The sequence below is a fragment of the Siniperca chuatsi genome, linkage group LG4 (assembly GCF_020085105.1).
Source record: "Siniperca chuatsi isolate FFG_IHB_CAS linkage group LG4, ASM2008510v1, whole genome shotgun sequence".
NCBI classification, from domain to species: domain Eukaryota; kingdom Metazoa; phylum Chordata; class Actinopteri; order Centrarchiformes; family Sinipercidae; genus Siniperca; species Siniperca chuatsi.
Window position 1 is genome coordinate 11,987,059 of NC_058045.1, and position 27,085 is coordinate 12,014,143.

The window sequence follows — 27,085 nt, forward strand, 5'->3', positions numbered from 1 at the left end:
TTAGTAACTTCCAATCATATTTGTGCAGGTGTATAGCGGCTATTATATCATGACACTTCTCACTTTACTCTGCTGATACACTCCTACCAGCAAAGTCTGCTGCGCAACTCCCCTCACCATTCCAACCTCATCAAAGAGCAGAGCCTTTTCTCTCTGTATAACCATTCACTACAAATGGTCATTTCCTTGATATAAATAGGTTATGACTTTTACAAGGAACATAGAGAAACTGGTTATTTACCTCCTTGTATAAATGATTCTAACAGACTGGTATTCAGGTTGCTGATCATATTTGTGTCAGACCGTCATTTTTTTGGACCGACTGAGTTAACTCGGCAGTTGAGGAGGAACCCACTTTGGTTTCTGGCTGCCTGGCCACTGTTGCATTTACCACTCTGTTGGATATTGGCTCCCTCATCTTACCGCCAGTAATAGAAGATAAGAGCAACAGCCGATAAAATGTATCCTTTGCATTACCGGTGTTAAACTTTCACTTTCATTTTAGGGTGTAGATCATTACATTAATTCTCATCATATTATTTGTTTTACTGACAAAGTATTGGGAACTCCACTTGAGGAGGACGCATCTGCAAAACATGGATAAGATGTTTACATCAGTGTGCTCCAGCTAGCACATCTGAGTTTCTCAAAACCAGGATAGGTTTGTCCAGATTTCTGAAACCATGTTTACATATGCAAACACATAACCAGGCAACGCTACAAACATGATAATAACTAAAATACTAATGTGCATGAACACACTAACTGTGAAATTTCAGGATGTTAAAGCATTGGTATCTACAGTAGCTGTGAAATACTCTACACTGTGTGTACCATAGTGAATGGCATGTGTGAGGGCTAATTTTAGAGTGTCTTCTTGTATTTAGTAAGAGCTTATGTACTCCACTGTAAATTGCACTGGGGAAAGGACTTGATTGTGAGTGGAGGAGATTGTTGTCCTCATTACAGCAGTAAGCTGCTGCTTAGTTTTCCATTGATGTAATGGGACTTAAGAATGAGTTGAGTCCATGCCGGGCACCGATATGATAATGCTAAAAGCACTGATGGAGCCTTTCTCACTGTCAGCAAGGCCTCTCAGCTTTTGGAGCCATTCATTTTGCAGCAGTGAACTAGAAAGAGGGAGTGAGAGAGAGAGAGAGCAGAGCTGACTGCCCCCTGGAGAAAACAGCACACACTGACAACCATTTGAAAGATGTCAACAAGGGCTTCTCCCTTTCCATCTACCTAAATGGCTGAAAATGCATTGAAACATAAATGATGTCTCAGCAGCACCAAACGGGCATAAGCCTTTTTTTTTTTTTTATTGCTCAGCAGAAAAAAAACATTCATTAGATTTCTTAACAGCATATTAAGGGCCATTCTGTAATGCAGATGGGATATTGTGAAAGACTGATGCATTTCTGTAATGTGTTTTCCTTTTTAACAACACGAAATGGGCTGTGATGACAAATTGTTGTAGCTGCTACATTTGAAAGCCAGCAAGTCCTATTTGACTCCCCTGTGTGGATGAGTCTCAGTTATGATGTCCCTGCTCTAGAAATGCACTTAGTCATTCACGTAGAAGACATCCTCTCTGAAGCCACAGTGCATTCAAAGGACAAAATGAATTGCTCATTACGGAGCTCTCTTGGAGTGAACTTTGGATAATTCTCATGCCTTTGTAGTTCTATCTTTTTCCTGGATGTGTGTTTTTGCCTCTCACTTACCCCCTTCCCCCTCCCTCCCTCTCCTCATGTCTCCTCCAGGCTAGGGATGATATATTGAATGGATCCCACCCTGTCTCCTTTGATAAAGCCTGTGAGTTTGCAGGGATCCAGGCTCAGATCCAGTTCGGACCCCACGTGGAGCACAAACACAAGCCCGGATTCCTGGAGTAAGCTTTTTCGTATCCAAAAGATGCATTAACACCAACATTCACAATAACTATGTACAGCGTGTTGTGCTTTCATATGTTCAGTTCACAGCTGTGCATATGCAGTGGTTATCTCCTGTTTCAGTACAGGCCGTTACTTCAGGGATTTCCTCCAGTGGAAAACTCAGGGGTGATGTCAGCTGTTACAACTGTTTTCTGATATGTAGGCAGTAGGGCAAGAATGACCTCATATCTAGAGGTATGTTAATAGAAAAGGAAATGCCTGTAGCTCAAAAGGGTAACCATGTAAAAATGTAATTTGTCTCCGTAGCCTGAAGGAGTTTCTACCTAAAGAGTACATCAAGCAAAGAGGGTCGGAGAAGAAAATATTCCAAGTATGTACAATCGATTACTCAAATGTTGCATTTAAAGAAAATAATGTGTTTGACACTGTGGGCGGCCCATGGGAATTGTAGTAATCTGTTCTCTGTTGAGGCATAAATTGACAAAATACAAAACATGTAGATCACATAATGTAACATAACATATGTAATGATAAGTCTTGTTTGTCCAGGATCATAAAAACTGCGGAGAGATGACAGAGATTGAGGCAAAAGTGAAGTATGTGAAGCTCGCCAGGTCCCTGCAGACATATGGAGTGTCCTTCTTCTTGGTGAAGGTAAGAGCTAAAACCATGCTAATTCACACCAGTATAGAGGTGAATTAGTGAAAAAGAATGTTCACAAATAATTCACAAATTTATTGCATATATTGGGTTCATAAGCACAGCAGACAGTATACTCACATTCCCACAAAAACATGTATTTCTGCCATTAAAGGATAATTACAACTTGCATGTTATTCTTCTATCATCATTCCTATTAGTTATGGTAACAATGTACTCAAAACGTTTATTACATGAGATCTTGATATGCAGCGACATCACTAAAAAGAAGTGAGACAGGAGAAGAGACGCAAGTAGTCAGATGATCATACAGGTTGTAAACAAAGTCCCAGGTAAGCCAAAACATCCATCACAGTTTACAGACAGACTTCCTGGTTAAATTTTGACTCACCATGCTTGGATTAGTTGTGTGTAGTGAGGGATTGTTATGCATTTTCAGCAGTGCTCACTTTTTGTTTTACCTCCATATAAAATATATAATCTGGCTAAATGGTTGGCTTGTTTACAAGTGTGAAGGTCTGACCGCTCGTGTTTCTTGCCCTGTGTAACTTTGTTGTAGTAATGTTGCCACGTTTGCAGAACTCACAGTACTTACAGTACAATGTTACCATAACTGATACAAATGAGGACCAAAGATATGAAACCAGAATTTTACGTTAATAATTACTGAGCAATGTCAATTTAATGATACATCTGGTTATAGAAAACAGGTATGTAATGCTTCTGTACTAATGAGTGGCAGCTGTGATTAGAAAGCTGCTCTGATGCTCTATGCACTGCGCTGTCAAACAGGTATGAAACCTTGTTGAAAACACCAAAAACCCCATTATCACAACAAATCAGAAGCTTCAGAGTGGAAGCTTGTGCTTTTGCAGTTCAGCAGCACACTCAGTGCTGTGAAATACTTGTGACAATAGCAATTCTGTTCTGTTCTGGTTTGGCGAACACAAAAGTGGAATGGAAGTGCAGCATGCGAATGGGATGAAGTTGCACCAGCAGATATTGTAAAAGCTCTCTGACAGCAGCCCATTTGGTTACAATGAAAAGGGAAAGAGGGAGAAAGAGGAAGAGTGCAGTTGTCTGCTTGGGTCTTAATGGACGATAAATGGAATGTTTGGCCCCATAGTTAAAGCAGACTGCAGGGTTCAAATTATTTTTGTGTGCGAGTGTGTGTATGGAAGAGTGTGTGTGCATCTACATGTACGAGCACTGTCTGTGTTCGATGAGGAGATGTAGTGATGGAGATTTCAAGACTGTTAAATAATTCACTCCAGCTGCACTCTCCTTTTGATGCAAGCAAAGGCAAAAGCACAGACCTGACTTTGTTGAAGCACATCTGAGAGTTTATTGTAACCTTCCATTTCTCATCTGTCAGTCTGTAATCACTGCAGGTTCTAGGTTGGCAAACCCTTTATTGCTGTAAACTTCACAGAAAGGAAATACCGTACATGGGAAGTCAATAAGTCTGTATGTGTGTGATTATACAATAGAAAGCCTCCCCTTCTGTTGTGATCTTTTGAACAAGCAGAGTTTCTTCAACAATAATCAAGGTTAAACAATTTGAAATAATATAATATCTCTGCTACCCACTTCAGATTAGAAAATCAAACTTCCTGCTGCTTTAATACAGCCTTGATAATTATGACGTTCAAGTAACGAAACCTAAAACAATGGAAGTTTTTAATAAACCTTCACACGAAGATATCATGAACACTGGAACAATGTTATCTGTCCTTGTGTTCAAGAGCCCTGAATGTAGAAGCTGTTCTACTTATTGGCCTTTGTGTAATTCCTAGAGCTTATCATTTTGACCCAGTGATGACATAAAATGTACATATTTTGAACTCCCCCGTCTCTACAAACTGCAAATTTTTTTGTCGTCCTCTGCACCCCTGGAGGGGAGCCAAGTGTAGGCTCAGTCTCTGAAGTGAGCTGTAATAGATTTTCAGTGGGCAGAGTGGAGGGCACTGGAGCTGGTCAGGCAGAGAACTGGTGGAAGCAGCATGCTGGTGTGCTGACAGTGACTAAAGCCTGTGGAGACCCTTTTCAATAAAGCAGCAGTTAAACAAGGCTGAACTCTGCTGGGTCATTTCACAGCTGCACTTCTCCTCCATTTGGGGCTTTAAGCCATGGACACAGCGTGTGTATTACGACAGCACCAGCAGAACGGCACAACGATTTTGCGTTCGCGCCTTGAATGAATCATCTGTGTAGGTGTTTAGCACCAACATAAAAGTTGTCTGATGTTTTCCTATCTGACAGGAAAAGATGAAGGGTAAAAATAAGCTGGTCCCGCGGCTGCTGGGGATAACCAAAGAGTCAGTGATGCGAGTGGAAGAGAAGACGAAGGATGTGGTGCAGGAGTGGCCTCTGACAACAGTCAAGAGATGGGCTGCCTCCCCCAAGAGCTTCACTCTGGTACTGTGTGACTCGGTGCATCAAGCCCTCAGCATTACTTAGAGAGTCAGATGTTATGTACTCCTAATCCTATGCACATATTTAATTATTCTGTGCACAGTGAGATTTACACAGCTCTGTATCACATATTCAATCTATCCCCTGGTTTTTATTTTCCAGCACAAACAGCATCCTCAAAATTATTGAGACCTCAGACTCCAATATTGAATGTTTTCAGCATGCTAGCCAGCTATTTCATCTGAGTTAACAATAGATGTCCAGGGAAGAATGTGCAGAATTTGGATGTTTTATTTATCTGAAAGCTTTTTCAATTTTCTTTACCTGCTGTTGGTAACAGTACTGTCTGTTTTCCTCCCATATTGGAAAGGAGCACTCTATTTAAAGATTAATAGATTATGCAAATATAAAAAAATACTCTAAGGTATATTTGCCAACATTGATTTAAACAAAAAATATTCACCCTTGTGTTTCTGTCGAATGCTTTGAAGCGAGTTTTGAGATTCACTACATCTAATGTTTAATCAGCTCTTTGGAGAAATAGGATGCACCGTAGAACCCGGTCAATTTTTGCTTTCATTAAGGGTAGAAATAATGGTGTTACCAAGTTTGTTCAGAAACTCAATCCAGTAAGGCTTTTTTTTATCTCAGAGCAGACTGTAAGGCTCTTATTAGGTATAGAATGTTTTAGCAGTGCTACATAGATTAAAATAGTTTGCCCTGAATCTCTGCTGTCTTCAATGCATTACAAAGGATTTCGGAGAGTACCAGGAGAGTTACTACTCTGTCCAGACTACAGAGGGAGAACAGATATCCCAACTTATTGCTGGATACATTGATATCATTCTTAAGAAGGCAAGTAATGAAAAATTGAATGTAAAAACTTGAATTAATACAACATACATGTAATTCGCCATACATTCAGCCTACATTATTCACTGTGATGTCTGTTGCTTTTCTTTCTACAGAAGCAGAGTAAGGATCGTTTTGGTCTTGAGGGAGATGAGGAATCCACCATGCTGGAGGAATCGGTTTCCCCTAAAAAGTGAGTAGTACTCATGTATTATCTACTGTATTGTCTGTGCACTGTTAAGTGCCGGAGAATGCTGACCATTCTGATTCAGCAAACACAGTCTAGTAATTCTTCATGAATTTAAACCTCATGGTTTAATTGTGCATGTAATTACATTTCTGCCTGCCCAGCATAGTATCCCCAAGAGAGGTAATGTTAGAATTCAACACAAAAACAGCACTTTGAATTTTAAAATAACACTAACACCATTCTCGATATTCCAGATTATAATTTGTTGAATTGCTTCCTTGTACGCTTTTTGGTTTTGCAAACCTAAACACAAAACCTGCCTCAGAGTAAAGCCACTAAATTATCATCTTGTTTCACAAAAGAAAGCTGCATCATTTGGAAGTTAAGATGTCACACAGGTAAATATATCATCTCATTGGAACCTGTTGTCTTCAGTCATTTTTATCTATGTCTCTCCTGATTTTGCCATGTAGCTTAGTAACTGATGGAAATTAAGGTAATGCTGATGGACCAGGGCTCTATCACACAGAGCTTGGAAATTTGTTGTCACTAGAAATCCACATGGCTCTTAGTGAAACCACTCTCCGGCAGAATGGGGTATCATATTCCTGCTACTTATGGGCCAATTGACTCATGTTGTGGTTCTCAGCACAAAAACATAATTGCTGCCTCTCAAAACAAGCCATAATTAACCAATGGAGTCAGGAGCATCTGTTGAGCTGGGCAGGAAAACAGACATTTTTCCATACAATATTTTTTTCTGACAGTGCCTACTCACTGTGGGAACAGTTGTTAGCATGATAATTGTTTTAATTATAATGTTGTATTATAATTGTTGCGTTGTCATCTGGATTATCAGGATCTAAACATGTACTCACAAGTAACACATAGGAAAATAGTCAACTCTAGAACACCTCCATAAGTCAGTTTGCAAAGAACAATGTTCCTGTATACACATACAGACAATTATCATTAAAATAGGATCATTTAGAATTGATCTGATATTTATCATAAGGATAGAAAATTTGTTGAAAAGAACCATGAACAGCATTACACAATCACCAACCCTGAATAAAAGTGTTTCACTTAGTTACCTTAGTTAGTGACCTTACTGTATATTACTGATCGTTCCACTACACACATGCTTTCACTTAGATCCTTAGGTCCTTCGGTTTGAATGCACCTAAATGCATCCTGTGCATGTATGTTAAATATACATACACAATGAAACTACTTCATGATTAAAGTGTGTTTAATTATGAAATTCAGCATCCACTTCCTGTCTCTTTTACTTCTATATAAGGTCCACAATTTTGCAGCAGCAGTTCAATCGGGTGGGTCGTGTGGAGCACGGCTCAGTAGCACTTCCAGGTATAATTCGGTCTGGGTCTATTGGCGGCCCTGACACCTTCAATGTGGGTACTATGCCCTCTGCCCAGCAGCAAATCACCACAGGGCAGATGCACAGAGGACACATGCCCCCACTGGTGAGTAAGATAATTTTCACTTGCAAGTAAATATGGTGACAAATATTGTATTCCCCCTGTGTCACCATATTTTGACATGAAATCGTAGCATCCAACCTTGGGCCGATATGTGCAATTAAAATACTTTGTGTGAACCAAAAAAAATTAACCAAGGAGATGGGAAAATGAAGTAGTATTGCCGCTGTCCTCAATTCTCAATTTTTTTTTTATATGAAGAGGGCTCCTCATACTGACACTAAAAGTCCATCTGTCTCCTGCGGTTTATAGACATTAGATTGCAAGACTGAGAGTTTCACAGTTTTGCACCCACATACATGACATGTTTAGTCATTTGCACACTGTGTGTCTCTGTTGTTTGTTATTGTCAGAGTCTGGCCCAGCAGGCCTTGATGGGGACCATCAACAGCAGTATGCAGGCTGTGCAACAGGCTCAAGATGACCTGGGATATGTAGAAAATCTGCCTCCACTGGGCCATGACTTGGTAAGTTTCCTTTCTACTTACTTAACTACAGTTTTGAAAAATATTTTAGGATAGATGCAGCATGGATAGATACAATACTCCTCCACATCCCATCATTTACAGCGGCTCCTTGAGTTCCACTTTTCTAACACTTATTAATGTGTGCGTTCTTATATTACAGTCACTGGTTTTGCAAAGCAAAGACAGATTAGATAGAATTAAGCATTTGCATCACATCAAAGTCCATCATATTTCTCAAATATAATTAGGATAAAGAACTGACAGTAAATATGGCAGCTGTATTTAATGCTTGAGTGTTTCCAAAGCCGTAGGTGTTGTACAGCCCTAGTCCTTTAATCCTGCATGAGAACGTTTATATGAGCTGAAAATCACCCACTGTGATGAAAGCCAATAGTTCTCCTTTTCCTCCTCCACCGAAAGGCATCCAGGGTTTGGGTTCAAAACAAAGTGGATGAATCCAAACATGAAATCCACTCTCAGGTTGATGCCATCACCGCTGGAACAGCATCTGTGGTCAATCTCACTGCAGGTGAGTGCCCAGGAGAATACTAAACAGCTGAATGATGGAACATGCTATAGTTTTCAGTTTTCATTTATTTCTACACCACAATTCCAGTTTATGAAGTCTGCGCTGGACAAAGCTCTAAAGGAAATTGCCCTGTTACTAAAAATATTATTTATCTTTACATTATTGTAACCACAAGGTGTGAGTCAATAAAAATGTTTTCCAAGTGTTAAGCACGCACTAATGATGATATTTCAAACAAAGGTGCATTCCCCTGATAAATATAAATATATATATAAACTTGTTGTCCTGAAGCTTGACTTACTGGCAGTGTCTCTCTCTGTTCCCCATGTTACTTGGCACAATGCCAGTCAAGTTCCTGCCTGCCTTTTGCAGGGTATTAATCTTATCCTCGCCATGTGTTTGGTTACCCCCTCCACTATCTAATACAAAGATTTTCTTCTTCACAGTCACTTGCTCCATCAACGTGCTTATCTCCGTGAAAGCATTTCAAATAGATTCTAATTATGACACTGACACTGATGTGTGTGTTACAGCATATGACACAGCAAATTGCCCTGTGGATTAGCTAAATCCATTTGGCAGTAGCACAACAAGATGTACAGCAGAGGTGTAGTTTGTAATAATGGCGATCCATCCTTCACAGGTGAGCCCACAGAAACCGACTACACAGCAGTGGGCTGCGCCATCACCACCATCTCCTCCAACCTCACCGAAATGTCTAAGGGTGTCAAGCTGCTAGCGGCATTAATGGACGATGAGGTGGGCAGCGGACACAAACTCATGGGTGCTGCCAGGATGCTGGCAGGAGCTGTGTCAGATCTGCTTAGATCTGTTGAGCCTGCAACCGCTGAGGTGAGACGCCCACTGATTACTGTACTGACTTGGACTTCATCCTCCACTGTAATCTCGGTAGCCACAAAGCCACATACAGTGTTGAACTGCATGCTTTTCTTTTTATCAGTGTCCCAGTGAAGATGATAGAGTTTTTCTGGGATGATTTTTGATCCAAAAAGTCTGTTTTAGATCATTTACAGAGGCATGTGTGAGAACAGGCCAGGCCAGTGTAATGAATGTGGTGATGTCATCCTCGTACAGCCCAGACAGACGGTGCTGACTGCGGCAGGAAGCATCGGACAGGCCAGCGGAGACCTGCTCCGTCACATGGGGGAGGGCGAGACCGATGAGAAGTTCCAGGTTGGATGCCGCCCACTCACTGTTTCTATGACACTGCCGGCCAAACAGGAAGACACACACATATTCTGAGGCCCCCTTTAAAAATGTCAATACACACTTAAGTAATCACACCAGGCTTTATTATTAGACTGTTAGTATGTGGATTTAATAGCAAAGTGTCAGAAGGAGAGCTTTTAGTAGTAAAATAATAATAATAATAATACAGTGCCTCACACATCCATTAACACAAGCTTACCTGTAGCCTTCACTATCTGCCTCATTTACTTGCCACATGCACATGTTTTAGTTCTTAGATGTCTTCTCACAGCCTTGATACCACTCTCTTTAGTGTTAATCCTTGGAGAAGAGGGCTCATATAATTCATATATATGCTTGGTCTCATGGACTTTGAGCCAATACTCTTCTACTACAACAATCAATGTAGTTTGTAATCCAATTGCTTTACTAACACAGATATAATTTGTTATTCACCTCCTAAAGTTCATAATCACTCTCTGCCTCTTGCTTAAGGTATTTTTTACTGTTACATTTCTGTTATTCTTTGTGCATTCGATGTCCAGTATTCACACACTATCAACTCAACAACAAGAGTTAAAAACATTTACTTTCCTGGTCCCTTCAGTCACATGTGTGCAGCTGTGCTGTGTTTCAGTGAAGGACAATGATTAATATGTTGCAGGACACCCTGATGAATCTGGCCAAAGCAGTGGCCAATGCAGCTGCTATGTTAGTCCTGAAGGCCAAGAACGTGGCCCAGGTGGCCGAAGACACCATATTGCAGAACCGGGTGATCGCAGCTGCCACTCAGTGTGCCCTGTCCACCTCACAGCTTGTAGCCTGCACCAAGGTACTGATCTAAAACTTGGACATAACAACAGGCAGGAAATCAAAAACAGGTCTTGGTTTCATATCTTGAATGAAATAAGTGCATTTTTTATCAGAAACTAATGAATAACAGTTTCATGTTTCATTTTGAAGACTGGAATTCTTGTACTAGGTTAGATGAAACAAGAATTTCTGTAGATATAGTCTTCCTAATAGTCTTCCACTCTTGTAATCCGTCTGAGTTTCTGCCAACAACTGTGTGTGATGCAGGTGGTGAGCCCAACCATCAGCTCCCCAGTGTGTCAGGAGCAGCTTGTTGAGGCCGGGAAGCTGGTGGACCGCTCTGTGGAAACCTGCGTCAAAGCTTGCCGCTCGGCCAGCGATGACGGTGAGCTGCTGAAGCAAGTCGGGACAGCAGCTGGTGTGGTGAGCCAGGCCCTCAGCGACCTGTTGCAGCATGTCCGCCACTACGCCAGCTGTGGAGAGCCCATCGGACGTTACGACCAGGCCACAGACACGATCATGAACGTGACAGAAAACATTTTCACTTCCATGGGTGATGCTGGTGAGTACAAAAAGAAATACTCGAAGCTGGAGAATGTTGTGGGTGAAGTCCAGTTAAAAATGCAATTAAAGTTGTTTGGTGTCTCTTCAGTTTATCCAAATGTTTACTCACAACAAGAACTAAACCGTAAAAAAAAAAATCTGGTGCTTTTTAATGAATACATGCTTTCACTTGACTTGTTCTCATGTGTTTTGACTGCCTAAGAGGGCCTCAAGATATTGTCCATATTTGTGTCCATGTTAAGTGATCTAAAAAATCCTGTTGAAACATTTTCAAAGCTCAGGCTATTTGTTATGGTTCGAGCCATGACGCTGAAGAATTTCCAAACAAAGGCCAATTCTCAAGGGGTTGTAGGAAACATGTCATCCAAAACCACTACAGAGCTCTCAATCTGGTCTCAATCAGCATCAGGGAGGCTTTGAAACTTAAAAGGAAACACATGACCTGGGCATTTTTGGAAGGACAAACTTTTTACCTTCTATAAATCAACAAGAAAAAAAGAACATCTGTAGCAATATTTCAGCATTCAGTGATTAAAGTTTGTTCTACAGATAGTGTGCTGGTTGATTCCCAAGAGCCATTGGATGTAGGTTGTAAAGCACCTAGATATCTTGTCTTTCATAGACTTCACTGGGTAAGTTATTTCAAGCTGGAGGTGGGTGTTTGGGAAACACAGCTTTTTATAGCAGGTGTGTGGGGAGATGTTACATATATTCCAAAGACTTTCATTTGTGTGAGAGAAGATGACTCACTGGAAACCGTCAGCTATATAAGTTCATGAAGGTGAAAACAATGATGTGACTCCGCAAGATTAGGGCACTTACAGAAATGTCTTAGTGATGAACCAGCGTTGGGTGATATGATGATATATACTATGAGATGATAATGATTTGTCAATTGTCAGACATTCTGTCATACCCTTTCTACTGAAATAATTATCCTTTTAATATCTATTAGGCCATTGTGGGCAATGTTACTGCTTTAATTCTGTATAGGAGTTTTGCATCAATTAGATGACATATTTCTATTTTTGTATTTTGTTTTGTATTTTGTTTTAAGTCACATATTTCCATTGGTTATTTTATATCTATAGTCTCAACTAAACATCCAGAAAATATAATATTTCACAATATTCATATACTGGTATTATCATCTAAAATTACCCATAAAAGACAGGTATTGCCATCTGAAATTACCCATTTCGTGGCCACCATAGTTTCTCCTACACACTTGGAAGGTGAGGGTGATGCAAGCAGTATTCAAATGGTTGCAAACTGCATTTTCGATGCTAGATGCCACTAAATCCTACACACTGGACCTTTTATTAAGTATTCAAAATCACCTCGACCAACCACAACAAAAATGCTGCTCACATGTCAATGCATAAGTTATAAAAACCATTTTAGTATATATAACACTATGAAATTAGCGTAATGAATAATAATGAGTACTTTTATTTTTAATATTTAAAGTACATTTGGCTATTAATACTTATATACTTTATATTACAATATTCAAAACCTTACTTCTTCTTTTCCTTTCGGCTGTTCCCTTTCAGGGGTCGCCACAGCAAATCATGTGCCTCCATCTAACCCTGTCCTCTGCATCCTCTTCACTCACACCAATTAACTTCATGTCCTCTCTCACTACATCCATAAATCTCCTCTTTGGTCTTCCTCTAGACCTCCTGCCTGGCAGCTCCAACCTCAGCATCCTTCTACCAATATATTCACTGTCTCTCCTCTGAACATGTCCAAACCACCCATCTGGCCTCTGACTTTATCTCCGAAACATCTAACATGAGCTGTCCCTCTGATGTACTCAGTCCTGATCCTGTCCATCCTCGTCACTCCCAAAGAGAACCTTAACATCTTAAGCTCTGCTACCTCCAGCTCTGCCTCTTGTCATTTCTTCAGTGCCACTGTCTCTAAGCTGTACAACATCGCTGGTCTCACCACCGTCTTGAACACCTTTCCTTTCATTCTTGCTGATACTCTTTTATCACACAACACACCTGACACTTTTCTCCACCCGTTCCAACCTGCTTGCACTCGCCTCTTCACCTCTTTTCCACAGTCTCCATTGCTCTGAACCGTTGACCCTAAGTACTTAAAGTCCTGCACCTTCTTCACCTCTGCTCCCTGTAACCTCACCGTTCCACCTGGGTCCCTCTCATTGACGCACATGTATTCTGTCTTACTACGGCTAAGCTTCATTCCTCTGTTTTCCAGAGCAGACCTCCATCTCTTTAAATTTTCCTCCACCTGCTCCCTGCTCTCACTACAAATCACAATGTCATCCGCAAACATCATAGTCCATGGAGATTCTTGTCTAACCTCATCTGTCAGCCTGTCCATCACCAGAGCAAACAAGAAGGGGCTCAGAGCCGATCCTTGATGCAAACCCACCTCCACCTTGAACTCCTCTGTCACACTTACACCACACCTCACCACAGTCTTACAGCTCTCATACATGTCCTGCACCACTCTAACATACTTCTCTGCCACTCCAGACTTCCTCATACAATACCACAGCTCCTCTCTCGGCACCCTGTCATACGCTTTCTCTAAATCTACGAAGACACAATGCAACTCCCTATGACCTTCTCTGTACTTCTCCATCAGCATCCTCAGAGCAAATACTGCATCTGTTGTACTCTTTCTAGGCATGAAACCATATTGCTGCTCACAAATGCTCACCTCTGCACTTAGCCTAGCTTCCACTACTCTTTCCCACAACTTCATTGTATGGCTCATCAGCTTTATTCCTCTGTAGTTGCCACAGCTCTGCACATCTCCCTTGTTCTTAAAAATTGGCACCAGTACACTTCTCCTCCATTCCTCGGGCATCCTCTCACTCTCCAAGATCTTGTTAAACAAACTAGTCAGAAACTCCACTGCCACCTCTCCTAGACACTTCCATACCTCCACAGGTATGTCATCAGGACCAACTGCCTTTCCACTCTTCATCCTCTTCAACGTCCTCCTCACTTCACTCTTGCTAATCTTTGCTACTTCCTGCTCCACACCAGTCACTTCTTCTTCTCTTCGTTCCCTTTTATTTTCCTCATTCATCAACTCTTCAAAGTACTCCTTCCATCTTCCCATCACACTCCTGGCACCTGTCAATACATTTCCATCCTTATCTTTTATCCTTCGCATCTCTATCTCTTTGTCTGGCCAACCTGTACAAATCCACCGCTCCCTCTTTAGTGTCCAACCTAGCATACAAGTCCTCATATGCTCTTTGTTTGGCCTTTGCCACCTCTACCTTCACCTTACGCTGCATTTCCCTGTACTCCTGTCTACTCTCTTCAGTCCTCTGTGTCCCACTTCTTCTTAGCTAACCTCTTTCTGTGTATACACTCCTGAACTTCCTCGTTCCACCACCAAGTCTCCTTGTCCACTTTCCTCTTTCCAGATGACACACCGAGTACCCTCCTACCTGTCTCCCTGATCACAGTAGCTGTAGTGGTCCAGTCATCTGGGAGCACTTCCTGACCACCCAGAGTCTGTCTCAGCTCCTCCCTGAAAACTACACGACATTCTTCCTTTTTCAACTTCCACCACTTTGTCCTCTGCTCTGCCTTTGTCCTCTTGATCTTCCTCACCACCAGAGACATTTTACACACTACCATCCTGTGTTGTCTGGCTACACTCTCCCCTACCACTACTTTACAGTCACTGGTCTCTTTCAGATTACAACGTCTAAACAAGATGTAGTCCACCTGAGTGCTTCTATCTCTGCTCTTATATGTCACCCTATGTTCCTGCCTCTTCTGAAAGAAAGTGTTCACTACAGCCATTTCCTCTTTGCAAAGTCTACCACCATCTGTCCTTCTGCGTTCCTGTCCTGAAGACCAAACCTGCCCATCACATTCTCATCACCTCTGTTCCCTTCACCTACATGCCCATTGAAATCTGCACCAATCACCACTCTCTCACCTCTGGGGATGCTCTGCATCACTTCATCTAACTCACTCCAGAGTTTCTCCTTCTCTTCTAACTCACATCCTACCTGTGGGGCATAACCACTCACAACATTGAACATCACCTCTTCAATTTCCAGCTTCAGACTCATCAACCTGTCTGATACTCTTTTCACCTCTAGAACATTCCTCACAAACTCCTCTTTCAGGATAACTCCTACTCCGTTTCTCTTCCTATCTGACCCATGGTAGAACAACTTGAACCCTGCTCCTAAGCTTCTAGCCTTGCTACCTTTCCACCTGGTCTCCTGGACACACAGTTGTTTACCTTCCTTCTCTGCATCATGTCAATCAACTCGCTAGCCTTCCCTGTCATAGTCCCAACATTCAAAGTCCCTACTGTCAGTCCTACATTCTTAGCTTTCCTCTTCTCTCTCTGCCTACGAACACACCTTCCTCCACTCCTTCTTTGTCTTTGACCAACAGTAGTCCAATTTCCACCGGTACCCTATAGGTCAACAGCACCGGTGGCGGTCGTTGTTAACCCGGGCCCCGACCGATCCGGTATGGAAGTCATTTTCACGATTCGCATTTTTAATTTGGCATGTGTTTTACGTCGGATGCCCTTCCTGACACAACCCTCTGCATTTATCCAGACTTGGGACTGGCACAAGAAGACACTGGCTTGTGCCCCCTTGTGGTTGCATTATTCAAAATCTTACTTAGTAGAGTATTTTTACATTTTTGTAGTGTTACTTTTACTCAAGTAAATGATTCTTCCACCACTGCACATGTGTCAGTACTAATGAGGTGCTATTGGCAGTTAAAATATAAGCATGTGTTAGGGGGCAGCCACACTAATACATTGTTGACCTGACACAAATTTGACAAAGAGCGTTGTGTTGCTGTTTGTCTCGGTTTGTTTGGGAATTCGTTTATCATACTGTAAGAAGCATATCCTCGATTTTGATAGCAGATGACAGATGACAGATGATGACAACTCTGAAATGTAACCATCACTTTCAAAACATTTCTGGCTGTCGAAATGGATACAAATCTACATCAGTCTGCACAACAAACAGACCGTCGTTGTTGAAAAGCAAAAACAAATGTAAATGGACAGAGACGTCAAATCAGCTTTGCAGCACAAACTGAATTTCAGCTGTAACATGGTCTTGTCTTTGTACTGCCATCCTAGTTAATAATCTTGATGTTTGTGTGGGGCATCTGCCTTTATGTGCTTACATACTGCATGTCTGTATGTGTGAACAGGTGAGATGGTGCGTCAGGCCAGGGTGTTAGCCCAGGCCACCTCTGACTTGGTCAATGCCATGAGATCTGATGCAGAGGCGGAAGTTGATGTTGACAACTCCAAGAAACTGCTGGCTGCAGCCAAACTCCTGGCTGATGCCACAGCTCGGATGGTGGAGGCTGCTAAGGTAGGAGTAGGAGGTTTAATCTCACAATGTAATGCAACAAATAGGATTGATTATTTGCGTAAGCATGTAATTAGTAGTATAATTTGTTAAAAAAAAACTTCAACTTAATAGCCTAATCGAATTGCTTTCCGTCATTATCACATAGTTTTTCATGTAGTTTAATTAGTCCTTTATTCCAAGATACAGAAGACACATTTCTCATTAGTTTAACCCTGTTACAAACAATCAGTTTGATCCACAACTGTTGATATTGTGCATTTTATTCAGTTTTTCTCTTTTTCTATAAGCACTGCCATGTTGTTCTTGCATGTCTAATGTAATATTGAGTGCACTGTTAAAAGATGAACTGAATTGCTTTCATTTGATAGAATACACATTTTGGCATTACTGTATGCACATGCTACCAGCATCATTTCACATCCAAAATAAAAGGGTGCAGCATCAGTGGCTTTTAATAAGCCCCTGGCACTGTCGAGCAGGATATTATCACTGTGAAATACCCAGGCAAGTGAAGCGCTGCTTATGGCACATTAGATGTTTTTGATCAGTGACACATTAATTACCACATCACTGCCATTATCATAGAGGAAGTGGGAATCTGGCAGTGACGGTTTCCTTGGAAACTGTCAGAAAGCAGACAGTGCTAAATGCTTCTTTGAATCTATTGTACAATGTATATAACTAGAGTTTTTAAACTGTCATTGCTGAGGTCTATTAGCTATTGTTATATACTGTATGTATATGTTATAGACATATGTGACCGTGTGTTGTTGTGTGTGTGTGTGTGTGTGTGTTTATGTGCTTACAGGGGGCGGCTGCCTACCCAGAGAATGAGGACCAGCAGCAGAGGCTCAGAGAGGCAGCTGAGGGGCTACGTGTAGCCACTAATGCTGCAGCTCAGAACGCAATAAAGAAAAAACTGGTCAACAGGCTAGAGGTGAGTCATAGCAGTCAACATGTTCTCATCTATCTATTGTTTGACTTTGATCAAATCACAACTCTCCTCCTTGTTTCTCCTTACCAGAAAAGACGTCATGCAAACAACTCTTTCCAACTTTTTGTCATCCCTGTAGTATAAACATAGAAGAAATGTAATAGAAATAAATGGAGAGTTTAGACATTAGGCTAAAGGAAACATGCCAGAATGGGAATAATGAAATGCCTCAGCAGTCATTTGTACAAATATAGCCCATTCAGCCCATTTGTGTTTTTTCTCTTTTCCCATGCCAGTGAGCTATAAATCCCATGTGTGCTGTGAATGAACTATCTGAGTGTAAAAATCTGTTTAGCCCTTGGTATCAGTTTGCCCCTAATGACTAGCCCCTCTTTGCTCCAGAACACCTAATGTTCAATTTCCCAGGACATAAACTATGCATTACCCAGAGCTAGGATCAGCCTGCAGACATATATCTCAGTCCACCTCCTTGCATCAGATGGTCACAGTAATGGCGCTAATGGTCGCCTCCATCAAGGAAACGTGTGAGCCAATGAAGACCAAAGTGTCATGAATCTGCAAGTGTGCATGTAACAATTATCACAGTCACATTTAGGCCACTTAAGACCCGCTTAATCTTACCTGATGTCTCCTGACACACTGTCATTCAGTTGCTGTGCAGATGTGCTTTTATTTAGAAGTAAATACAATATTCTGTATAGAATATAAAAAATATATATACACTACACCATAGGTAGAAAATGCGACTCCTACCTATCATGTCAATTCTACATGCAGTTCAGTCTTGTTTTTTTCTCTCATTATAATGATATCATGTATTTCGGCTTTCTTTTCTCCCTCGCCTCCTCATCCACTCAACAACGAATGTCTTCTCCCTCTGTTTTCAATCTTGTCATCACTTCAAAGCTAGTCTTGTGTTTATGAGTTTATGTGAGCTAAGCAGTATAGTTTTAGTGCTTTAGTTTTGGAAACATAGCAAGGGGATAGCAATGCTGATCATCTCATGAAATAAAGATTGAGCAGTGCAATCTCGCCCATTTCCCTCTTCTTACAAAACATTCGGTTTGTGACCCCTCTTACTTTGATTAGAACAATTCTGTCTGAGTACAGGACATGACAGCATAATACTGCACAGAGCAAAAGTAAATGTTACTCTTAGCCAGGCGCCACTCTCTTACTTTAGCCTAAATGATTTCCATTTGTATCTCCTGAACAGATAGCTGCTAAGCAGGCAGCGGCGGCTGCTACTCAGACCATCGCAGCTGCTCAAAATGCTGCTGCTTCCAACAAAAATACTGTCTCACACCAACAGTTAGTACACAGCTGCAAGGTATAATCACGTACTCTTTCTCATGTACTCTTTTTACTGATGTATTAAAAAATAATGTCAAATAATGTACAGAAAAACTCAATCCTTACAATATATATTGTCATAAAATATGTATGCTTTGGTAGTCTTGGCAGCACCTTTCTCTTTCATTTATGATGATGTGGGTATGAAGTGTACATTATAGGTATGTTTAAATGCAGGCAGTAGCAGATAGTATTCCCCAGTTGGTGCAGGGGATGAGGAGCAGCCAGGCCCAGCCTGAGGAGCTTGGTGCCCAGCTTGCCCTCATCATGGCCAGCCAGAGCTTTTTACAGGTTAGACTTTCCACCATGACACAGTCCGTAACTATCAAACTCTCTGTCATCAGATACACACACAGAAACTGCTCCTTTAGTGCTTATGAATTTGTTGTTGTTGCTTTTCTGTCACCATCTCTCAGCCTGGAAGTAAGATGGTGACGTCTGCAAAGTCAGCAGTTCCGACGGTGGCTGACCAGGCTGCTGCTATGCAACTGGGCCAGTGTGCCAAGAACTTGGCTACCTGCCTGGCTGAACTCAGGACTGCCACCCAGAAGGTATCTATACATAACACCATTAGAGATAGCAGGATTCGTCTCACTGATGCAGGGAATGTGTTGCTATCTCTTGTGAAATGTTTATTGTAAAGCTGCACTTTAGTTCAATCTCATTTAGAGATACCAAGCACAGCATATAGGCTGGCATCATGCATAATGGATGGGTTGCATGTGATAAACATTTATGTGTGTGCCTTGTTTGAAGGCCCATGAAGCCTGTGGTCCGCTGGAGATTGATTCAGCCCTCAAAACTGTACAGACACTCAAGAGTGAGCTTCAGGATGCCAAGATGTCTGTCATTGATGCCCAACTCAAACCTCTTCCTGGGGAAACAGTCAGTACAAAGCAACACTTCTACTGTGAAGTTCACTTAAAAACATTATACTGTAGATATCCTGTACTGTAAAAATACTAACATGATGAGGAGATCTATGAATCAAATGGTTTATTTGTGTGTTCTGTTGCTCACACAGCTGGAGAAGTGTGCTCAGGATTTAGGAAGTACATCTAAGGCTGTGGGCTCCTCCATGGCCCAGTTGCTGACATGTGCTGCACAGGGCAATGAACATTATACAGGTAAGAGAAGTATTCTACACAGAGAGCAGGTCTCAGAAGCTCAAGTAGGCGTTTAGTTAAAGAATTTACTTCTGTCTAGAGTAGTTACATTGCTGGAGTGGATAGATAATATAAATAATAATAAATATATAAAGATTGTTGACTGTAATTTTTATTGAAAAAGGAAGTTGTTTCTTTAAACTGTGCCAAGTGTGAGGATAAAGCAGGCAGAGAAAATTCTGTCTCCTTTATTTGTGCTGTCACTATTGCCCTAAACTGCACTCTTTGAATCCAGCATGGCTTGGCTGTTTTCTGGCTCAATTGAGGATCTCAAGGGAGGCGAGATGAAGACAGATCGAGAATAGCAGTTCTAACAATGAATGCTCCCAGGCAGCACTTCATGCTGTGGCCCAGGGTGCTGCTCGCTACTCATTAATCTTATTTTCACTAGAATTAACATTCCATCAGCAAATGGCTTCACTTGGCTGGTTAATGCAATTTGATGCAATTTGCTGCTTTTCTTCTCGGCTCTATGTATTATAAGTTAAGGCCACCTCCCATGCGGGGCCATATTTATTATATTAACTCGTTTATTTAAACAATGAGGGCATTTCAGTATCACAGTTTGTTCTCAGTTTGGTATGGCTAGCCCCTGCCAGCTGATTTGCACAATCCTATTACAATTATAGTAAAGATAGGAAATACACATACCTCTCAGTTGTTATTGCTTAAACGAGTCTGCTGCAAAGAAAAACTAATGAGATTGAAATTAATTTGTTTAGTAAAATGTCAGTTTCAATTTCTACAGAAATATGGTTACTTACTCTCACTACATAACAATGTTCAACACAGGAGAATGTGAACATCATATTTCCTATGTATCTGTAGAATATTAAACCTGTGTAACATCTATAGTTACTACAGTAGATGTCAGACTGTATCTTCACCTTGTATTTACTGATACTGTTATTATACTGCTGTTATTTGGTTTGCTTCATGATATTCTCTCTATCTTTGTCCCTATGATCGAAATTTTTTATTGTCATTTCAACGTGTGGCTGGTTGTTTGCAGGTGTGGCTGCCAGAGAAACAGCGCAGGCTTTAAGGACATTGGCTCAGGCAGCCAGAGGAGTGGCAGCCAGCACCAAGGAGCCTCAGGCTGCAGCTGCAATGCTGGACTCAGCCCAGTTTGTTATGGAGGGTTCGGCCATGCTGATCCATGAAGCCCATCAGGCCCTGGTTCATCCAGGAGATGCTGAGAGTCAGCAGAGACTGGCACAGGTAGCATAGCTCCCAGTAATATACAGTACACCCCAGAGGCAGTGATATTCATGTAGCCATCACATTGTTCCTCTCAGGCCCCTCTCTCTCTCTCTCCTCTACTGTAAACATTTCTTCTTTCCATAACAATCATCCCCTCTAAGCGTTGCTATTTTCTCTCTGCTCTGTCTCTCTCCTGGTATTCCTCTCTCAGGAGTGCCAGAGTAAAACTGCTCATTCTCCTGCAGCCCTTCAGGGGATAAACATATTGTTTGGCATATATCTGTGACAGCAGCATAAATTAGTGACACGGATTACTGTGCACCTCTGTGAGCCCAATTTGCATTTGAGATGTTTTTCCCCTTATAGCTTTACTCTGGGACTGTTGTGTAGCACATTGTTAGAATGACTAATGGCAGTCCATTGACAGAGCATTGTGCTGCATTTCAGGTGGCCAAAGCAGTGTCACACTCCCTGAATAATTGTGTGAATTGCCTGCCAGGCCAGAAGGATGTTGACATAGCCCTCAGGAGCATCGGAGAGGCCAGCAAGAAGCTGCTGGTGGACATTGTGAGTCCTGCCCAGGCTTTTACATGGGAATTTCTTGACATTTAGTGTATTTGTATTTGCACAAAAACATCTGTACTGAACGCATACATTAAAATATCACCCCATAACTGAATAGGTTATTTCCATTTGACTTGATTTTTGATTTTCTGTGTACTACAGTATGCCCTAATTGATGTGTCTCTTGTCTTTGAAGCTCCCTCCCTGCAGTAAGACATTCCAGGAGGCCCAGACTGATCTGAACCACACAGCAGCTGAACTCAACCACTCTGCAGGCGAGGTCGTCCACTCCTCTCGTGGAACCAGCAGCCAGCTGGCTGCGGCCTCAGGGAAGTTCAGCCAAGACTTTGATGAGTTCCTGGATGCTGGCATTGAGATGGCAGGACACACCCAAGTAGGTTTCATGATCCACGCTCCACTGAAACAGTTCAATGGTAATCCACCACCACCAGTATTTTACACATGGAGGGGAGCATTCAAACCTTTGATGGACAATCGTAAAAGTCTTAAATGCTTGGTGGCCAAGCTCATATTTTTGTGTCACTTTATTACCTAAGCTATTTAAGTAATTTGTTAATTAGACCTTTCATCTAATTCACTTAGGCACATGATTGTCCCCAAGAGCACTAACACAGTCAGATGTAATGAGATCTTGTGATGTTCTTGTTCTGGTTATTTTGCTCATTAATTTGGAAAGATAGTCTGGGATTGAAGTTGATGTAGCATGACACCCGAGCTTTAATCATTCTCAAAGAGGCCTGCTGAGTGAGGAAAGTGGATATAGGTGGTAGGGACACATTAAATACATTCTTTAAAATACTTTATCCCTTGACAGTTGTTCGTGATACAGTAAATACTGGATATTTTTTTGGACTATATTTAATACAACTCTGAATCCATCTTAATAATCAAATGTATTTTTCTTTTTTCCTTGCCTGTGCAGAACCAGGACGACCAGATCCAAGTCATTGGTAATCTGAAGAACATCTCCATGGCATCCAGTAAGCTGCTGCTGGCTGCCAAGTCTCTGTCTGTGGATCCAGGTGCAGCCAATGCTAAGAATCTTCTAGCTGTGGCAGCAAGGTACGATAAGGTGCAGATAGTACCAGATATTAGACATCAGATATTATATTTCATTTCTTTCTTATGAATATAAAACAGCATTTGCTAGTAAACTGAACCATTTGGTCCTAAATATAAATCCTGGTCCAGATTCGAGCCTGTAACAAGTTGTGAAAAATTCAGATTTTATACTTAAATGTCACAAAACGTCTCCCTGCTGCATCTGTATCACTGCATCACTCCTAATCTGTGTCTGTTCGGCATTGCTAGAAGGAGTACGTATCCTCCTCCTAGTAAGAAGCCAGGCAGCTGGTCCCGCAGGGCTTTGGGCCCAACTGACTTCTCTGTTTAATTAGGAAGATGGAAGCCTTGGCTAGAGCCTGTCTGTGTTCAGCAAGGCTGAACAAAAACTCAAGACAATCTTGGCACTCCTGTTAGTTGTGTTAACCTATCGCAGTGAAAGGCCAGCAGTGTATTGCTTGAACAGGGGAGCTAAAAGCATGTGTGCGTGAGTGTAACTGACGCCAGGCTGTGTGTGCATGCAGAGGACACATGTGAGACCTAAAAAGCCTGCGTGGCTGCCTGTGTGTTTCAGGGCAGTGACAGAGAGTATTAACCAGCTGATCACGCTCTGTACCCAGCAAGCAGCAGGACAGAAGGAGTGTGACAACGCCTTGAGGGAGTTGGAGGTAGCCGTCCTCACAAACACTGTACCACACACAGATCTGTTTTCTATTGCCTGTACATGACTGTCTGTTTTTAATCAGTGAAACTAGGTGCATTATTTTACCCTTGCCTTCCATCTATTTTGCATTTGGTTACTCCCATAGAGCCATTCATTGTAGAAGGACATTAAATTCAGAACTACAGTAAATGCATTAGTGACACTGGTTGAACAGCAATTTGCATACTGAAGCCTACATTCAATTACTACTCAAGTAACTGAAAATGATAAAAATAGCTGTGCATATTAAAGGCTTTATAATAAAGGAAGTATATTCTAATCAGCTTGATTTACATTTATAGTGTCTCCTTTTTCAAATCTAAATTAAGTGACTGATAAAAGTGTAAAATCATAGCAGGAATGTTCAGTGGTGTGTCCATTGTAGTTTGAATTAATTATCATCTCTGTCTGTGTATAGGCTGTCAGAGGGCTCCTAGATAATCCCAACGAGCCTGTCAACGAACTCTCCTACTTCGACTGCATCGAGAGCGTCATGGAGAATTCAAAGGTACAGTCTTTCACAATAATTGCGTGAACTATATACTTTAACTGTCAGAGATATTTTACGGAGGAGGCAGCTGAAGATGTAATTTGTACACTCGTTTTCTCCATTTCCACATGCCTCAGGTCCTAGGAGAGTCAATGGCAGGCATTTCTCAGCACTGTAAGACAGGTGATGTGGTAGCCTTCGGAGAGAGCGTGGGTGGGGCATCCAAAGCTCTGTGTGGGCTGACGGAGGCTGCAGGACAGGTGAGATCACAGCATGGTACTAACTAACTCTGAGTTACCCATGCTTCTCTCATCTCAGCTTTCTGCCATAGTTTTTTAATGCTTAAATGCTTAGAATTAATCACATAACATTTCAATTAGGAAAAACTAATTGTTAAGCATTTATAAGGTTGATAAAGCCAAAGGTAGAAAGCATTCATGAATTGCATTTAGACCTTAGCAGGACACTTTCCATTGGAAACCATGACAGTGAGGCAAGGTGAGCCAGGTTTCATTGGAGTTTTTACAGATTCATACCCCTAAAGCTGTGAAATAACATCCTCACCTCCATGCAACATTCAGTTGCCTTGTCTGCAAAAGGGCACAGTCTGACAGATCTTTTGTTCCCTCTGCTTATCTGCTCCCCTGTTATCCACCATGTCTACAATATGAATTTATATATGTATCTATTCATGTACTTATGTATGTATGTCAGAAAACGTGGACTGCATGTGGGAGGTGTTAACTTATCTGTGACAATGCATTATGCATTATTATAACTCTCTTTTCATTTTCTGCCCTGTAGGCCTCTTATCTTGTAGGTGTGTCTGATCCCAATAGTCAGTCAGGCCACGAGGGGCTGGTGGATCCCATCCAGTTTGCAAGGGCCCACCAGGCTATACAGATGGCTTGTCAGAACTTAGTGGACCCAGCCAGTAGTCCCTCGCAGGTAAGAAGGACCATACCCTGGCATATGGGGACTGCACTTGGGACAGTAGTGTATATAGATCTCTTGTGACTTAAATTAAATGGCTCATTAAGTTTGAAAACCTTAAAAATCGACCTGGATGTCGTAAATAGTTTACTCTACACACCTCACCGGAATGCCTAATTTTATGCAACTCTGCTTCCTATTTGTTGGTGTTTCTTTGTTTGTCAGGTCTTGTCTGCAGCAACAATTGTAGCCAAGCACACCTCAGCTCTCTGTAACGCCTGTCGCCTGGCTTCTTCTAAAACCTCCAACCCTGTGGCAAGGAGGCAGTTTGTCCAGTCAGCCAAAGAGGTGGCCAACACCACAGCCAACCTTGTCAAAACCATCAAGGTCAACTCCCCATCTGATCAAAACGTTGAGTGTAAATTTGTTACAGAATTTTTTCGTCATGTGAGAAGCTGTGAATGTGTGTATAATTCAGTCGCTTGCAAAACTACGGCCAAAATGGACAAATATTCATATGGCATTGTTTGCATCTTGTTTCAGGGTTTAGATGGGGATTTTTCGGAAGAGAACAGAAACAGGTGCCGTGTTGCTACAACCCCACTCCTTGAGGCTGTAGAAAACCTGTCAACCTTTGCCAACAACCCTGAGTTTGCGAGCATCCCAGCTCAGATCAGCAATGAGGTATTCATCCATTTTTTTGATGCTTGTTTGTAATAAGAACTTAGAATTTAGAACGATGTAGCTGAATGAAAATGAATGGCAATCTGTTTTCAGGTCCTCTGTTCTCAGAAATATCCAATTTGTAATTTTGTTCCGCTCATCCTGCCGAGGATCTTGAAGCTACTCTTCAGACAGATTTAATAAATATGTTCTGCACTCAATCCCCTTGAAACAGACACTTATATGTGAGTCAACACAGAAAGATTTGTACAGTGAACATGGAGGGCAGAATTGGATTGAGACAGGTCCAATTTTCCCTTTTCTTTTAATGTCAAGAAAAGACGCAAGGAGAAGCAGAACAGTTCTCGCACAGTCCTCTAAAAGCTTTATGGCTGTAATCTTTTAGAGGGCAGTGTTTAACGGCACTCTTTCTCAGCACAGCTGCTCTAATCTTCAGCTTGTTAATCTAATTGTCGAGGGAGGCTTTGGCTCGGATCATAAAGACTGAAGGTGTTTCTTCCTGCATCGGTGTAAAGCTTCCTTTCTAATCTCATCCCTCCCTTTGATTGCACCTTTGATCTCTCCAAGGTAGTCAAGGAATATTAACAACTATGTCATACCAATGTGGCTAGCTTTTTGCTGTTGATCTGTTACCTGGGCTGTTGTTTCACCTGCACTCATTTCCACAGGGCTCAGCCGCCCAGGAGCCTATTGTGCGATCAGCCCGCTCCATGCTCGATAGCTCCACTTACCTTTTAGAAACAGCCCGCTCACTGGTCCTCAACCCCAAAGATCCTCCCACCTGGTCCATACTAGCTGGCCACTCCAGAACAGTTTCTGACTCCATCAAGAGCCTCATCACCTCCATCAGGTCAGTATTAATCCCACCTGCTGCCACATCTGTCTCTGCAGGATTATCTCGAATAAAAGTTTATAATGGTTTGCTCAGTTGGTGGAAAAAATTATTTCTGAAACCAGGGGGCTTGTTCTGTGATGTCTGTTCAGCTAAGCAATAAATTGCCACATTAGTTTATATCTGCTGAGATTCCCGCTGCCTTGTAATAGATTAGTGAACATGATGGAGCAGTGATGAGATGATGAGCCACGGTGGCTCTACAACATATTTTTATCAAAGGTAGTGCCCCTCCCACTTGTATCATCATCTTCCAATCACATGCATACGCTATTCTCACAGCAGCTAAGCCCCAGAATAGACTTCATTTGGTTATAGCTGCCAGTATGCGTTAAAGGAATAATTTGTAATTTGGGAAATACGTTTATTCACTCTCTTGTCAAGAGTTAGATGAGAAGATTGATACCACCCCTATGTCTGTATGCTAAATATGGAGCTAAAGCCAGCAGCTGATTAGCTAGGCTTAGCATAAAGACTGGAGTGTTCGTCATGGTGATGACAAGACTCCAGGAAGGCACTGCTCCTGGCCAAAAAATAGTCCTGCACAAGGAACCCCCTGTAAAACCACAACTCGTCGATTTCCGCTTTTTTACAG

At 41.7% G+C, this 27,085-nt stretch overlaps 1 protein-coding gene across 7 annotated transcripts in view; it reads left to right on the plus strand.

The window, feature by feature from the left end:
* The window catches only part of tln2b (talin 2b), an 82,479-nt gene that overhangs the window by 37,200 nt on the left and 18,194 nt on the right, over positions 1–27,085 (plus strand). For 5 of the 7 annotated variants that reach the window (XM_044193719.1, XM_044193723.1, XM_044193721.1 and 2 more), the window contains exons 7-37: positions 1,767–1,894; positions 2,205–2,268; positions 2,448–2,552; positions 4,821–4,976; positions 5,727–5,828; positions 5,942–6,018; positions 7,319–7,502; positions 7,871–7,984; positions 8,405–8,513; positions 9,157–9,365; positions 9,609–9,707; positions 10,387–10,554; positions 10,803–11,097; positions 16,298–16,464; positions 17,273–17,401; positions 18,636–18,749; positions 18,950–19,063; positions 19,189–19,323; positions 19,529–19,657; positions 19,797–19,899; positions 20,951–21,159; positions 21,589–21,708; positions 21,902–22,099; positions 22,649–22,788; positions 23,363–23,456; positions 23,910–23,999; positions 24,119–24,241; positions 24,786–24,929; positions 25,140–25,325; positions 25,458–25,598; positions 26,267–26,448. In XM_044193719.1, the coding sequence (XP_044049654.1) occupies positions 1,767–1,894; positions 2,205–2,268; positions 2,448–2,552; positions 4,821–4,976; positions 5,727–5,828; positions 5,942–6,018; positions 7,319–7,502; positions 7,871–7,984; positions 8,405–8,513; positions 9,157–9,365; positions 9,609–9,707; positions 10,387–10,554; positions 10,803–11,097; positions 16,298–16,464; positions 17,273–17,401; positions 18,636–18,749; positions 18,950–19,063; positions 19,189–19,323; positions 19,529–19,657; positions 19,797–19,899; positions 20,951–21,159; positions 21,589–21,708; positions 21,902–22,099; positions 22,649–22,788; positions 23,363–23,456; positions 23,910–23,999; positions 24,119–24,241; positions 24,786–24,929; positions 25,140–25,325; positions 25,458–25,598; positions 26,267–26,448 (4,328 nt within the window). The remainder of the gene's footprint in view (positions 1–1,766; positions 1,895–2,204; positions 2,269–2,447; positions 2,553–4,820; positions 4,977–5,726; positions 5,829–5,941; positions 6,019–7,318; positions 7,503–7,870; positions 7,985–8,404; positions 8,514–9,156; positions 9,366–9,608; positions 9,708–10,386; positions 10,555–10,802; positions 11,098–16,297; positions 16,465–17,272; positions 17,402–18,635; positions 18,750–18,949; positions 19,064–19,188; positions 19,324–19,528; positions 19,658–19,796; positions 19,900–20,950; positions 21,160–21,588; positions 21,709–21,901; positions 22,100–22,648; positions 22,789–23,362; positions 23,457–23,909; positions 24,000–24,118; positions 24,242–24,785; positions 24,930–25,139; positions 25,326–25,457; positions 25,599–26,266; positions 26,449–27,085) is intronic. The other 2 variants (XM_044193724.1, XM_044193725.1) reach the window with 1 other exon arrangement.